A 16,538-nucleotide genomic window follows, 5' to 3' on the forward strand; every position below is an offset into this window, starting at 1 on the left:
ATTTCAGCTACTAAAAAATCTGCCCTGTGGCCAAGTATGTAAATATTACTGTGAACAGAGTGATCCACGCAGCAATCCCACCATGAAGTGGTTCCAGAGAGCAGTGCCACACAGCCTGCTTGTGGAAAGCACACACAGTGCACAGCCATGTCTCAAAGCTCTTCACTGAGCAGGGATAAACAGGAACAGGGGAGTTTTGGAGAGGGAAAGAAAAAGGGGAAAATCCCTTAGCCATGATATCCACAGGTGATGAAATCCATCCAAAGGCACTTTGGAGACTGTGTCAGCAGGGCACAGGACTTTGCCAACAAAACTCCAGTTTTACTACAGAAGTTTCCAAGCTTTTTGTCCCCCAAAAAAGCATTAAAGAATGCCAGAGTAAGATCTAAAGGGTAAAGGTAAGTCTAACTGTAAGAAAAAAGCCAGACCACACTCCTAAGCACATGTCATGCCTGCTCATGAGGTTGGTTTTAGCTCAACTCTAGTTTAACCTCTTTGCAATCGTAAGGCTCTGCACAGAGCCCAGCTGACTCACTGCAGAGCATTGCAGGTACATGAGCACAAAGCACTTTGATCCTGCTTCCTAGGCAAGCACCAGAGCTTCTGCCAGGGCCAGGAGACAGCCTGCTGCAGGTCAGGCCCTGCACAAGCCGTCCGCTTCAGCTGCCTGTCTGTCAATTAGCATTTACAGTTGGCACACTGGGATTTTTCATGCTTGTTGACAGCCTCCTAATGATGATGACTGGGGGTTGAGGAGGGGGAGAATTTGCCAAAAAAGTATCTCTTTGCTCTCAAGACTGAGATGACAGAAGACAAATCATCAGTGTCAAAGCTTTTGCTAACTGTTTCTCTGAAAAAAAATTAGAGCATCCAAGAGTGACCTAGAAAATTGGAAACATGGAGGGAGAGCTTTCGGAGCACAGCCAGTCCCTCAAATCAAATCAAGCTTCTCTGCTTTAAGTGAATCTGGTCCAAACATTAAAACCTGCAGTAAAATCTCACTTTGGAGCCTCTGAACAATGAGCTGACAGGTCTCCAAGTATTCCACCTCAGAGGTCATGCTCCAGCAGCTACCAAGGGACTGTGACACTGCACAGAGACGTTGCAACCGACACCACTGTGTAGGAATGTGTTCCAGCTCTTGCAGTGGGATGGTAACAGCACGCCACCATCCCTGGGCACAAGGAAGGCCAGGGGTACCTGACTCAGTGGAACAGCAATTGTCAGTCTCAGTTTTACAGATGACACACCTGGGGCAGCACAGGTCATTTTTGGAACAGAACTACGGTTCAGCTACAGAGCATCCAAATCCACAAGGATTAATAAGACAAACTTTTCTTCTGGGCTACAAGCACAGAGCAGAAACCAAGGCAGGGCAGGAGGTGCCTGTACCACAAGTGAACTGCCCTCAGACCTCCTCCAGCAGCTGGCTCATGCACAAAACCAAGCACCACTTCAGCTAATTATTTCCTTATATTGTTCATGGTCTGATTAAATGGAAAATACCCATGCCATGAACTGTAAAGGTTCAGGTATCCTTCTCACTGAGTAATAATGAAGTCAGAAGACTGACATGGTTCAACATGTTAAAAATTAACTGAAAATATCCCTTGCAAACACATACAAAACTGCATTTTAAAGATTATGACAAAAGAATGCTTACAGGCAGCATGGCAAAGCAGCCACATTAAAATACCAGAACTAACCTCATTTACATGATGTTAATTCAACCCTCTTACACATATTTACTATAATTAGGATGGTTATTCAAAAATCAGTATACATCCATCATTTCAAAATTATTTAAACTGATTAATGACTGGTGTTTATTGCCTTGGGGATGCTCAGACAGTACCCCAGGAGGCAGTCTGGGAATGCAAAGGGAACCCACGGTCCCAGCAGTATCCCCCAGAACAAAAAGTTCTCACCATCCTCAGGGTATATTCCACTCCTGGCCTCCACATGCACTGGACTGTACAGCAAGGGGAGACAAGCAGCTGACAGCACAAGTTGGGTTATCTAACTGGAACTGCAAATCAGAATGTTTTCAGGTTCTGCTCCTATTTGAGTATGGATTATACATGCAAATTCAACAACCCCCAACCACTACACAATGTAAGTTATGTAACAGCATCCTATTCCACGGGCATGGCTCTCAGCTCCATGCAGAGGCTGGATGCAAGCTGGCAGGGAGAGCACAGGGCTCTCTGCCTTGAGGTATTTACCTTCAAATTAGGCAGGCAGGTGGGGTCAAACACCAAAGGCCTCCCTAACTCAAATATCCTCAGCTGCTCCTGCAATTGAGGAGGCAGCACCTTCCTAGGACAGAGCAGAGGGCCAACACGTGGGAGGAAAAAAGACCAGCTGGGTATATTTCAAAACAAGATCATCTCAGCCACAGACACTGGCTTCTCATCCCATTTTTTCCATATGCTGAAGTTTTTATCTCTGAACTCATTAGCAGCTGCTGTACAAGGGCCTCAACTCTACAGAGCAACAGGCAGTGCATCTGCTTACCTCTGACAAAAAGCAGATGAAAAATGCTGTGAACCCACAAACCACAACCCATCTGTAATTAAACATTTAGAAAACAAAGCGTGACATGGACAGCTGAGGAAACAAGAGCAATCCAACCTGCTGCAGGGCACTGCAGCAATCTGGCATTCCCTACAGGAACACTGACTACCAAGGAATTCCTCATGGACTGGGATTCTCCTCAAGGCTCCCAGGCCCCTTCTCCAGCCCCCTAAGCATTTACAGGTCAGGCATTTCTTTTTATTGCCCTGATCTTAGCAGTGTCCAGTACTTTACTGCTGAGTGGCTGACAGCCAAGGCAGAAGACTCAAGATACTCAGGGGAAAGGGATGGCCTGACAAGTGGTGGATCCCTGAGGAATTGTTACATTACCAAATGGATCCAAACAACGCTACCATGTATTACTGTTAAGAGATTTCTATCAAGACTAACACTGAGATGACAAGTGACAACATAAATGTTGTGTTAGTGGTCCCCTGGAAAGCAGGATGTTTGGCTCCTGGGCATCAGCAATGTTATGGAGCTCAAAGCATGTGGCATCACCTTGAAGCATTTATTTCAATAGTGATGCAATGCCATCCAGCAAGGCATGCTCAGGGCTCATGGTCTTCAAGGTCGGGGAGGCCTGAGACTGGGAGCCCAAAGATGTCACCATCCACCCTGAGGTGACAGAACAAAGCTTCAGGCACACCACTGATGGGCATGTGAAACGAAACTGGCACTAACACAGAACTGAGGTATTAGGAGGACAACTTAGAGAGGCCTAAAGACTCAGCAGCTAAATGTAACAGATTAAGATGCAATAGAAGGTTTATTTTATCCCAGATAGCTCTCAGTTCCTCTTTTTCAAACTCCTTTTATTCAAAACTCAATACCCACTTGCACAGGGACAATCCACCATGACACACAAGTTTCCATTTCTACTTGCTCCCTCCTCAGGCCTCCCTTCCTGTCTGGTTATCCAGGCCAGTTGTCCTTCAGCAGAAAGTGCCAGTCTGCATCCTTTAAGTACCTTATTTCCACAGACACCCCAGCTAGCCTGCTGAGACACCTCCAGCTTTCTTCCTACGATTTCTAAATTCCCTGGATACCAGCCATACTCTTTTTAAGCAAGTCCCAGTATCTCTGTACAGCTCATCTCCCCCCACTGACATCCTTTTCGCAAACACACACAGAAATTGCTTTTCAGACTATGCCAAATCTCTACATTTTAATGCCTGAATTTTGAACTCCAATTCACTTCCAAGTTAGGACTCTCGAAGTGCTTATCTTTTAAACACAAGGGTTGCTTTGCTTGTCAGCACTCTCAGTCCTGCTCTGAGAACACCAAAACTGTGGGTACAGGCAAGATCCCAATTACTGCTCCAGGAAGAATAACAGTGATGTGCTGCATCTTGGGAAAACATCCAACGTGCCCAGGACTTCACATGCTCTGGGTACAGCTCTGGGCATTAGGTGATATGAATGGCTTCTGCATTTCAGCCTTTAAGGAGATTTCAACACATCTGAAAGTTTTCTTTGATCCAGTGAAGCCAAGTGGACTTTCACCTGCCACTCAGGGCTCTCAGCCTGCCCAGCTAATGCTGAACTCCAGCTTTCCTCACCCCTCTAAGGCAGCACCTCTGCGGATCAGCTTACAGGATAACTGGGGAAAAAAGTGGAAATTTTAAAGTGAAAGCCTTTCCTTTACACTATCAAGGTGTAACAAGAGGATTTCTAGAGTTCACACAGTGAGGATGTGGGGACATTGGGGATGGCAGCTCAAAGGGGGCAATTTCCATGCTCTAGTGTTACTGGCTGTGCTCCCACTCCACAGCTAAAGAGAAGCATAGGTGGTTAAGGCCCTTTAACAGGAAAAGTGATGGAGGCCATGCAGGTGACCTTCTTTAACAGTTGGACTCAATAATCTTAATGGTATTCTCCAACCTAAATGCCTGTATATAAAATACTCATTTCTGTGCTCAAAAAAGTATGGATCAGGTTGAATCCTCTATTTGAAAAGCATATTTAAACTATCAGAACTTAAGAGTATTTAAATATTTAGCATGTTGAACATCATTACTCATAGATGGCTCTAGGGAAGGGTCCACATGGCTCTGCCTCATCAATATTCCTTTTCTGATTTATCACAGGCTACTGCACGGACACTGTGTTTGAACAACAGCTGCTCCAAAGACTTAATTTGCTCCCAACACAGAGACTTCCTTTCTCTATCTAAAACCCTGCTCTAGTGGCCTGGGCATATTTCTCAGTATTTTGTTACATGGCCACCTTCTTCCTCAAAGGTCATCTCATCCCATCACACTGTTAAACAATAAAAAGCTTAAACACATGAGCACAATGCATTAATCCAGGCCACAACCTTCCTGTGCAGCTCCCTCAGGGATACCTTACAATCAGCAATGGCTATAAAGAAGCTGGAAAACAATGAGGAAAGACCCAGCTCCTTAATCATAAATTCAAAGCAAAAATATCAAAACATTGAAGAGCAATTCCAATGTAAAATCATGATGGAAAAAAGTCAGGCTGGAAAGCTCTACCTTAAAGGGGTAAATTTATTCCTTCACAATTCAACCTATTAAGCATTTAAAGACCCCACACCCAAATGTGTCCTTTTGCATTTACCTGAGGGATTACACACCACTTCCAACACAGTCTGACCTGCACAGTGAACAGAATGCAGGATGCTCTGTGCAGCAGCAAACTTTGGCTAAGAACAGTTCAACTGTAAGTGGGGAAGAGAGTCCAGAGGCTCCTCCAGACATGCCTCCAAGCTCACTTTTTAGGCACTCGGAGCCTTCATTGGCACTGCTTTCTGCAGCCAGTGCTTAGGCAAGCTCCCTGCAGGACACCCTGAAAGGAAAAGACCCAAAAGCCCTGAGAAGGAGCAGCTCTGATGAAAATAGGGTTTTGTCCCTGCAGACACCATTTCTCAACATCCCTAAATTCCCAGTAAATGGCAAAAGTGGGTGCCTGATACTGATTCCCACAGGGTAAAAGAAAGGGCCCTGCCATTTGCCAGGGAAATGCACCAGCAGTGCAACACTTACCTGTGCTGTCTCAATGATGATTCCCAGCACATCATCCTGACCTTGAGCTGGCCTGTCCAAAAGCTAAATCCAGATCCCTAATAGTCACACCTGGACAGAACCACAAGGCAGCTGGCACTTCAGGGTGGCACCTGTACCAGCTTCTACATCTGAGCAGGTGCTGCCTCCTGAGACAGCTCTTCTTAGGAGCTGATTTGGGAAGCAGCTGGTTTAACCTATTGGGTCAGTATTTGCACAAGAAACCTGGCACAGCATAAGAACAGTTACCTGAGCCCTGTGGAGGAAAATGAGTTTCTCCTGCCAGGCTGGCTGGGTGCAACATAACACTACTGGGTGTCACAGCTCCCCACAGGACCCAGCAGCTCCTCCTTTACAGGGCACTGAGGTTAAAGAGGTTCATCCACACAACTTTACTGCACATCCAGAGGTACATCCAGATCACTCCTCCCTAGCCAGTTCCCAGAACTGCTGAAGAAAGGCATTTAGTGCCTTGTCAGGGTACAACTGGCAGAAAAAGCAACTGTTCTCTGTAAATATCCAGGCTCTGAGGATCTGGGGGCTGCCCTCAGCTCTTTGGGAGAGTATAGCCAGATAGACAAGTGTGCAGGAGAGCAGTTCCTATGGTAATCCTGACACCACAGAAGGACACGTACATGATTCCCTGTTGTGTCAGAAGTGCCTCAGCTTGGTTGAATTCCTAAGGAATTGGGAAGAGGAAACAGCATGTACAGACACTTCTTTAAACTGACCAGATAAGCCCCACAGTAGCAAGTGCCTCAGGTATTGTCACTTGAACCATTTGTGTGACTTTTAATACCTGGGGATTTAACACCTGGTGGCTCAGGACAGAGTCTGGTCCATGCACACTGAGGGCAGGCAGGCACAGGGTAGTGCCTGAAGCTCCCTGTGCACCACTCTCCTCTTGGTAGTGAGGTGATGCTTTCATCTGCTCCTCTTCATATCAGGTGGATTTGCCTGTCACTAAGAGATGCCTCCGAAACATTTTGGAATTCATTTCTTACATTTAATGATAGGCCCTGTACACATTGGAAGGAAGAGAGACAAGATGAGCTAGATGCAATGGGCAGAGAAGGTGGTGGGGGCAGAGAACACACAGCAGTCCCACATGGACCAGGCACAGAGGAACACCTTGTCAAGGGGGAAAAACCATCCAACCACCTCAGCTCTCTTCTCCAGCAATATCACAGGTTGGGAAGAATCAATCAGGCTTTCATAAACCTAGGGCTATAAATGGTAAAATACCTTAGTCATCACATCATTAATGTACAGCTTTGCACCATGAGAAAGCTTCTTAGTGAGACTGCTCAACCTGGTGTGATGTGTATGAAAATATATCTTGGGATTCTGAGGACTTAAATTAATTTCTCTGTTAACTTTACTCCTGAGATCCTTGATGGAAAAGTACATCAAATGTTTGCTTGGGCTTTAAATGCCATCCTGGCTCAAATCCGGTTCATGAAGACCATTTGGATATTGCTAATTTCCTGGATAAGCGTGGACTGTACATCACAAAAAACTAAGATTTCCCCTGTTGTCTACGAAAACAGGGAAGAATTACTTTCATCCTCTTGTTTTAAAGACTGTTTTAGTGTTTTAGATACTTAAATCTCATGTTTACAGCTTTATAGCTTTGACCCTCATAAAAATATAATTCCTTACATGACAGACTTGATTTTAGACCCCTGGCCATTGGAAGTTGTTCCTTCATTCTGTGGAAGACATAACTAACTGAACTTATAGGTGTTCTGAAGCAATGGAGGTGCAGGAGGACACGTGGATGCAACATCTGGTAGTTGTCAACAGGTACACACAGTGCAACAGCACCACAAAACAAACCTTAAGGCAGAATTGCTCCTTTGCCTCAGACAGCTTCTGTCACTGCAGAAGCCAAGAAGAACTTTCCACCTCCCTCCTATGTCTCCTTGTACAAAACGGCTTCAGGATTTTCCCACATAACTCTCTTCTTGGGGCAACCATGGCCAGGATTCAGCTGGTCACACAGTGCTACTGAGGACCTTACAGTGGCTGTTCCATCCACACCTGTTGGGTTATCAGGCTCCCAGATATGATAGAAGAAGAAATTCTCCTCCTGACACAAGAGAGGACCAGGGAAGTTTGTGCCTTTTCTCAGAAATGCAGAGGGCTGTTGTCTGGCAGCACTCTCAGTGCTCTTCCACCTCACATGTTCTCTTGTCCAGCACAGATGTAGAATGACAGCAAAGCTCCCAATCTCTGATCCCGCAGCATACAGCGTTTCTCATGATCTCTGTAGGTATTAAAGCTTTAATAAGAGTGTTGAAGGTGCCCTGTGGCTTGCAGGGGAATGGGGTGGATAATAACTCTGTGTCCTCCTGTGTTAAATACCTGTTTCCTTGTTGCCTGTGATTGATGGATAATGACACAATAGTCCACATAGGCGTGTCACCCCCATTTTCCACTGTAATAATTTCATTTCTAGACAAGAACATTAACAGCCCAGTTACAGTCAAATGGAAAGAGAAATTCACAAATAAAAATTGCTGCCTGCCAGAGCTTTGATCTTGTATCTTCAAACTCAAAATGTCTGAATTTAATCTTTTACATGTGCGAGTCTCACAATCTGAGCAGAAAATAGCATAATTCAAGGTACTCTTTTTGAATGTACCCCAATTCCAGGTAGCCACACTTCCAAGATTTACATTGAAAAGGTCCAAAACAAGCTCAGCTGGGAAGAAAATGGACTAAAATCCACATCTGAATGGAATTCCAGCTCTCTCACTATCATAAGCATAGTTATACAAAAAACATAGATAACTTCTGCAGAAAAGCAGACAGACCATCTCTTAAAAGAGAAGGAAACTTCTGCCTTCCTTAACCCCAGGGAGTGTGCTGTTTGATGCATTTTTCCACCTCAACTCAACATGTTACCTTCCTGTTCCTGTGATCCAACACCAACAGTGCACCAAGGAATGGAAAATCAATTGCTGCTAAGACAGCACAAAAGCATGAACGAACAGTTCTGAGACTGAAGCTCACAACAACGACTCATCAAGTGAAAACTGCAACATTTTGGTGTGCTCCCACTTATCAAAACAGTCCAGATGGAGTCCTAGCATTATAATCTGGCTCATATGCTTGTAAAACATATCTGGTGTTCCCCTCAACGTTGCTAGAATTGGGCTAAGAAGGACTCATTGGACTCAGCCCAACAACTTGTGTTGTCTCGTTCACAATGATGGGTCTTGTGCAAATCATTATGGCAGAACCGTGAGAGAAAAGGGTCTTGCTCTAGAAATGAAAGTTATGGTGCACTCACCAAGATGCCTTGATTCATGTAAACTGAACCCATACAGACATTTCTCTCTCACTGCCTGTTTATCTCCTTTAAGACACTTCAGTCACATCATTAGCACCCTCCACTTCTAAGACCACAGAGCAAATTTCTGAGAGTGCAGCTCCAGTTCTGTTACTCAGCAGCTTACTTAAAGGATGACTTCAAAAGCATCAAAGCAAATTAGTGGCATGAGTCTTACTACTTTCATACAGGAGCTTGATCAAGGATTTTACATCCTAATCCAAAATCCCCTTCTGACCACATACACAACCCATCAATTGCGGCACCACATGATCCGTCCTGCAGCTGATTTACCACACTCCTTTGAAGCACTTTGAGGCTACAATGATACACACTTTCAAATGGTTACACAAGGATATATTTAGAGTCTCTATAGATCTTCACAGAAAACCAACTAATCATGAATGCCAGCACAACAAAAAACCAATATGTGAGGAAACACAGCCAGCAGTAACCACGGCTCTCGTTTTAACGTGAAATTGCACCTATACGCAGCATCTATGACTAACGTTTCCTTTGTCACACAACTATTCCATTAACACTTAGGAGAAGAGGACCTGACAGCTACATGACACGGTGGCATCTGTATCCTGCCCATGCATCCAAGGACTACTTCCAATCCTTCCTAGCTCAAGGCAAAATCTCACCTACAAAGGAATCCAAAGGATGAGTGTGCCAGATGCCACGTCACTCAGGAAAACGCTTCCCATGTTGACAATGACCGAAACAAAGCTATTTCTTAGGGAATGCTCTGTCCATGAGTGCTCTACAACACAACTTTAGCCATATGGAACAGGCAGAGAGCAGCACACTTATCTATGGTACACACTGCACTTTGGATTCACAAGCAGAAGTTTTTTGAGTCCCCCCATTTTTACAACAGCCATGGTGGGCATGATCAAAGGCCCAGCTGTCCAACAGTGGTTCCTCACTGTGAGCCACCAGCCTAGTGAGTATCCAACCTTTAGCTGCCCAACAGCAGGGAGTGATGCACTGCAAGTACACGTTTATCACATCATACGATCAATCACCCAGAGAGGACTGGACACTCATAGACTGGACACTTGTCAATCACCCATAGATCAAGTAATTTAAACAAATTTCAGGAAATCACAATTATTCCCTCAAGCTCCTGGCACTGTAAACAGAACATCCATTCCAACAGAGAGAACTTAAAAACAAGGCATTTACATCTACAGGGAGAGAAAGGGTATTTCAGAGTTACCTCATCACTCAGCTTTGTTACTGTCGACAGGCAAAAAATTCCAGCAAACCCATCACCAGAAGAGAAACATGCAGGGCCAGAGGGAGAGTAGTTTCGTTTTAGGGAAGGGTAAGGAGGGCTGCTTTATGTGGAACAACCTATTCATACAGCAGCCCAAGTCAACCTCAGCACACAGAATAGGCAATTCTGCAATATACAGCAATATCTGAGTCCTGAGATAACCCTGCTGGGCCACACGTCCCCAGCAACAACCAGAGAGACCAAGGAAGTCTGGCTTAAGCATCTGGTGCACGCTCCAGGCAGCTCACCCAGAAGCTGTTCTCTGGGTCAATCCCATCGCAGAGCAGCAGTTGAGCAGCAGCAAACACACACACTCCCCATCACATGGGTAAGGTGAGGCTGAAAGGAAAAGGAGGGCAGGATTTTGGCACACGAGCAGGGAGGAAGAGCGACACAGCAAGCTGGGTATCACACAAGTAGAGCGAGAAGACAAAGCTTCACAACTCTCCCAGTGAAAAGCGAACTTATTTTAAAACATGTTGTGTAGCATAGTTTGCTTCCTGAGGCAAGGCAAGACAGAGCTGCCAAGAAGGATGTTGTAGTTCTTTTATCCGAGTAGGGCTAAAAAATACTCATTGATGGGCAGCTACCACTGGCTGAAGGAAGAGTGTGTGAAGTCCCTGGCAGAAGATCTCTTACAACCTTCTGTGCCAAAGGAAGAGGGACTAAGAGGATTCACACAGCTTCAATGGCTGAGATGACAGAAGATGTTGAGATGACAGAAGAAAAGGTCCAGAGAAATGTTTTCAGTACCAGAATTTTTGGCAGTTACATTTCACACCAAAAGCCACCTTGCTCTGCACAAGGAAGGTCCCTGCAGCACACAGATAAAAATCACGTTATCACATCATCCCTGCAGGATACACACATGCACACCCACACAAACAGCCCTGTCACAGGTCATTACAGGCAGTCCCAACTGCTTATTCACAGGCAAGTGTTTGCCCAGTACTAGCAGGTTCCCACTGCAGACTTCCATACTGATCTCAGAGGCTTACAACTCCAATTAAACGCTGGTTCAATGCGGTGGTTAGTGAGACACAAGAGGGAATGAACAAATGATTGACTCAACGTGTCAAGCCTCAGTGATGTAAGACCAAGGTGACCTCGTGACAAGGTCACACGCTGAATCAGATCAAAAAACAAACCCCAAATCAGCTCTGCTGCCTGGAAATCACTCACCCACTGGCTTATGGAGGGAACTTTCGATAGGTCAGGTGGCTCATAAAAATTCCTGCACAACGTTCAGGGTTCCCAAACCATTAGGATGTTTACAGAAGACACACTGTGTAGGTAGGTGTAGGCATACAGCCTTTCTCCTCTTTAGATACACATTCAAAGTGGAAGACTCCTAAAGGAGATTCTAGAAAACCACATAGTCAAAAGCAGGATAGGCTTAATAGAGGAAAAATGATACAACCTGAGCAAAATCTACACACGTAATATGCAACAAGAAAAGCAGAAGGTAATGTCAGCTGCTGATCCAAGGACAGATCAAAAGCAGGCAGTCTTAGTCTAATATACAAATGGATTTGGGTGTATTTGTGGACACCCTCAACTGCCACCACCACCAGCCTCGGCTGCAGGTTAAAGCTACGGAGATGGATTGACACTGTCAAGATGATAAATGATGGATACCAGACAGTCCATGAAAATACATTTGAGGTGGGTGTCATCTTCCCTTACAGGGGGCATTTAGCAGATTCCAGAAAAAAAAATGCCAGACTGCACAACTCAGCACATCTATCAAAAGAAAAACAACTATTTTTGATGTTTGGACACACACTTTCTCTTGCAAATTGCAGAACACTCCTTGCACCACAGGCTTCAACAAATACTCCTCAGCTACAGGTCACAGGAGAAGTTCCATTCTCAGGATAACCACATGCTCCTTCTGTATTTAACTGGGAAGCCACACAGAGTTGTGACTTGTTACTGCAAATGTTTTCAGGACAGAAAGTCCTAAGTTTTGCCTGCTTGTCACAGCATCTTGTGGATTTTAACACCAACAGCTACAGCGAAAAGCCTGTGAAGTCTGATCTGCACCAGCAGCTCTGTTCACACGGAATGCAGAAAGGCACCGCAGTGAATGGATACAAGGGATGGGCTCCGTGCAGGAGACACACTCAGTTGATGCTTCCAGTTGCTCAGGGGTGAGACACGCTCAAGTGAGCACCCACAAAATCCAGCAAGAATCCCTCTTACTCTCTCCAGCGAGAAACAAGCAGTGAATGGAGGTATTGCTGTGCTTGGCAAGCTGAACCACGGCTGCGCTGCAGGGGAAACTGCTCTGACACATTCCAGCCTCAGCGCAGGAAGTGGAACGAGCACTCAAACACACGCCTGGAGACCTCCACAATAATTTACAATGTATGTATTTTTAAAAGTTCATGCTATAGCTCACCTCTTGCCCTCTTACTTAAGAAACAGGAGGAAAGGATTATAAAGCTGTTAGTTACTAGCAACAAAAGCTCGGAAATATTCATGCAGCCAGTGTTGCTAAGTTTGAGGCCTGAAAGGATTTGGAGACAATACGAGAAAGTCAGTGAGACAAACCATTTGCTCTTAAGGTTAAAAAAATCATCTCTCTGCTTCCATATGGATAACAATCAGCTCCATCTCAGTGAAAACAGTAAAATATCCAGGCAGCAAGAGACAGGTTCCCTCCATTTCTCCTTTATGACATGTGACAGTACACAAAGGGTACTTCCTGTCCCACCTGATTTTCTCACACCCAGTAACAAGTTTGTTGTGTCTGTTTCTTCTACAGATGAAAGACTGCCAAGAGATCCAAACACATATGGAGAAGAGCCATGGGATATATTCCCGAAGTTGCTTCTAAGAAGCCAACCTGATGCCCCCCAGACAAAAACACTATACCTACTATTCCAGGGTGTTAAAAGGGTACCAAAGAAAACACAGTAAGACAAACGCCAAACCGCAGCCTTTCAAAAATGAAAATAAAGGAGATAAACACTATTTAGGAGATAAACACTATATGACTTAGCAGACAGAAACCCCATTTTCCATTTGAAATACATGTCTCTCCCCAACAGAAAAGCCGCTCCTCACAGACAAAAAAGAGGTCTCACACAACTCAAATGACAGCCAGTGTGTAACCAAAGGCCACCAGGAGAATCACCAACCAGGTTCTGCACAACAACTCAACAGCCCATCTGCCCTGTTGGGGCCAACAGCCCCCCAAAGCCAGCGGGAGAGCCAGCACCTGGTGCCCAGCACCTCCACACCGGGAATAACAGCAATCCAGCACCTTTCACACATGTTAGATGGGACCCTGGAGCTGAAATTAAGTGCCAGTACAACAATCAATGAAGCAAAGCAATCAGTAAGGGGGGCACTGTCGTTACTTTGGCTGTGACAATTAGTACAAGTGGAATGAAACTCTCCCAGAAAATTAGGGCAACATAGAAGATGGATGTTTCCTTATCACAATGTAGGTAACAGAAAGGCCCCTCAGATCTCAGTGGTCACATACACATGCTAAAACTTACTGAGTGGAGGGAGTTGGGCCTGGTAAATCTGTAGTTTGTAAGTTTGGGTGTTGGTTTGTGCTGAGTAAAACAAAAGGGTCTCACAGTATCAGACCTAGACAATATTATGGACATAGCAAATTCTTCTTCAGACAGGGGCAATTCAACAGGCATTCAACAGCATTAAAAAAATGCTGCTTTTGCACAAGCTATTTATTTCCAGGCTGCAGATGCCTGAGAAAGAGGCAGGTTGACTAGAGAGGGACCAGGATGTCACTTGCTATTTATGTTTTCCCAAGTGACTGAATTTGACAGGGGTAGCTGATAACCTTCTGAAAATAACTGAACTATCAAAGAATCTGTGTCTTAGCTAACACAGGATTTGGGTTTTGCAGCTTCCAGAAATGCAGACTGATTCTCAATCTAAGGAGACCATCTTAGAACTCTACCTGGAAGTCATTAAAATGGGATATCTATTCTCTGAGGACAACTGAATTCATAACTCCATTTCTGGATATCTCTATTTGGTTTTCATCGAGAACTTAAAAGTGACCTACCTTCCCTTTGCAGTATGTCAGATACAAATCCTGCTAGTTTTTTAATTTAAATAATTAGAAGGGCTCTTTTTTTATGCTCAATCAAAAGCAAATCAGAGAAGTTAACCTATGTGGGGCAATGCAGAGGTTACAGCTCTCCTGACCAAATGCAAATAGCTTGGGTCACACCAAACCCCATGTTTCTAACTTTATTAATTACTGCAGGCCTACTAAAACATCATGAAGACAGGCACATGCAGGCTTTGGAGATGATCCCACTAAGCATTCCATCTTCTCTGCACACACACAGAGCCATGTTTAGCAGGAAGAAAACTGGAAGACTTCATACCCTGTCAGTTTTTAACATATCCCAGGTGGAATGCATGGCTGGGACCACTACCCCTACTGATAGCAGGGTTCTGGCTGCACCTGCCTGAATGTTGGAAGGGAACCATAGGAAAACATCTCCTGCTGGGGAGGTCACTGTGAGCAGCAGTGGAACACCAGCCACATGTTCTTCCTGTGCATGTGTGTGCAGTGAGTCACTGGGTACTTCACTCAGTTCACTTTAAGGATTGGTGCCTACAGGCTCTTTGCTGTAGCAATGGACCAAACCCGCCCAAATCTATAATGGGAGAAGGGGCAGAGCAGGCATCAACCCTAGGAAAAAGAGGGATTCTCTACTTCCCAGGTACTTGGGGACTGCTCTTGTGCAGGGAGACAGTATTTCATGTCAACAGAATATGGAAAGGCATTTGGTTAAAAGGAGTGCCATCTATAATTACAGATTCCCCAGAGACAACAAAATAAATTGGGATTTGTAACAACACTGAAGGGGAAATAAATGTTGTCACTGATGGCAAAAGTATAATTAATTCCGGAGCCTTCTCTCTCTATGCTCCTCACCACCACCCCAGTGGGAATGTGCCAGCCTCTTTCCCAGCAACAGAATTATTTCTGTAAAACATTTTTTTTGAAGTTGCAATACCTCTGTAACTCAAAATAGAGGCATATGCAAGCGCTTAGTGGGACCTTTGAAACCCCAGCTGTGAAGACTCATTAAGTGTAAGTACATTTTTGCAGATGCACATATCTGAATCTGACTCATAACTCTCCTCCCGTGACAGCGAGACCCAGGATTCAGGTAAAAAGGCTTAAGATAATTGATATGGATTCTTAGTCAGGCAAATTAGGAGGAAGAAGGCAGCAGAGAGGAAACTTAAAGGATGTGCTGCAGGAAGGGGGATCAATGGTTTAGTTGGTTTTGTTGCAGTTGCAAGGCACAGGAAGGGTGATGTGATGGGAATCTGTTTTATCCAATAAATTTTATGCATCTTGCTCCTGTATGGTGGACAACAGCTCTAGCCTCAAATACCAGGTCAGGCCTCCTTTGGGTACTTACTCCCTGGGAATTTCAGCCATTTTGTCCTTTTAAAGGATGGAAACTTTCAGATTTACCAGGCTCAAGTGCACGTAGGGTAGTCCTCATGTCTGCAGCTCTAGTTTGCCAAAGGCCAGGATGGATATGGGGGATATGCACAATAAGCATCTCTCCCACACACAAGGCATAAGGAAAAGTGGAGCGTGCAAGTCACGGTTGACTCAGAGCTGCATCCAGAGGCCTCACCTACAGTCACAGGTGCTGTGACTGTAGCTAGGGGAAGAATCCAGTGCTGGCAGAGCAATTCCCGACTGGATTTCAGTGTGAGTACAGAAGCATCAGGGTCAAAACCTGTACCAGGAGTCTGTCAGCCATCAGGTTCCGACTCCAGTCAGTGTGCTGACACACACCAGGGAGGAGGGCAGACCATTTGGTGTCCAGCAGCTCCTTCCCACTGGCATTTCTAAACCTTGTGCAAGATTCTGGTGCCAGCATTTCAACCGCAGTGTTGTATGTTATACAAGAACAGATCCTCCTTCACAAAAACCTCATTGGCTTTCCACCACCCCACCAAAAAAAAATAATTAAAATCTTCTAGCAGCATTGACCGAATTGTAAAGCAACCTGGTTGGCTTCCATGCATCCGATGGCCTCTTCCAAGAGTGAAAACTCCACGCAGACATAGCCATAGTCGTAACCTGGGGACAGCATTTAAATACAGACGGGAGTCATGTTAGTGCCTTATCATAAAGAAAGCTACATTAAATATTCAATTTCCCTTTCCCTCCAATGACAAACCCTCTAACCACCACCCCTCTACTCCAGAATGAAAAAGACAGAAACCAGGGACTAGCTGGATGATGATTAACTGTGCAGTTTATCATGAATGTTAATAGTACAGTGTT

General features: G+C 44.9%; 1 protein-coding gene across 2 annotated transcripts in view; it reads right to left on the bottom strand.

Moving 5' to 3' along the window:
- Positions 1-16,538, bottom strand: part of RBM6 (RNA binding motif protein 6) — a 57,120-nt gene that overhangs the window by 18,716 nt on the left and 21,866 nt on the right. For both annotated transcript variants that reach the window (XM_071550620.1, XM_071550619.1), the window contains exon 6: positions 16,258-16,331. In XM_071550620.1, the coding sequence (XP_071406721.1) occupies positions 16,258-16,331 (74 nt within the window). The remainder of the gene's footprint in view (positions 1-16,257; positions 16,332-16,538) is intronic.

This window comes from Pithys albifrons, chromosome 3 (assembly GCF_047495875.1).
Source record: "Pithys albifrons albifrons isolate INPA30051 chromosome 3, PitAlb_v1, whole genome shotgun sequence".
In the NCBI taxonomy this organism is placed as follows: Eukaryota; Metazoa; Chordata; class Aves; order Passeriformes; family Thamnophilidae; genus Pithys; species Pithys albifrons.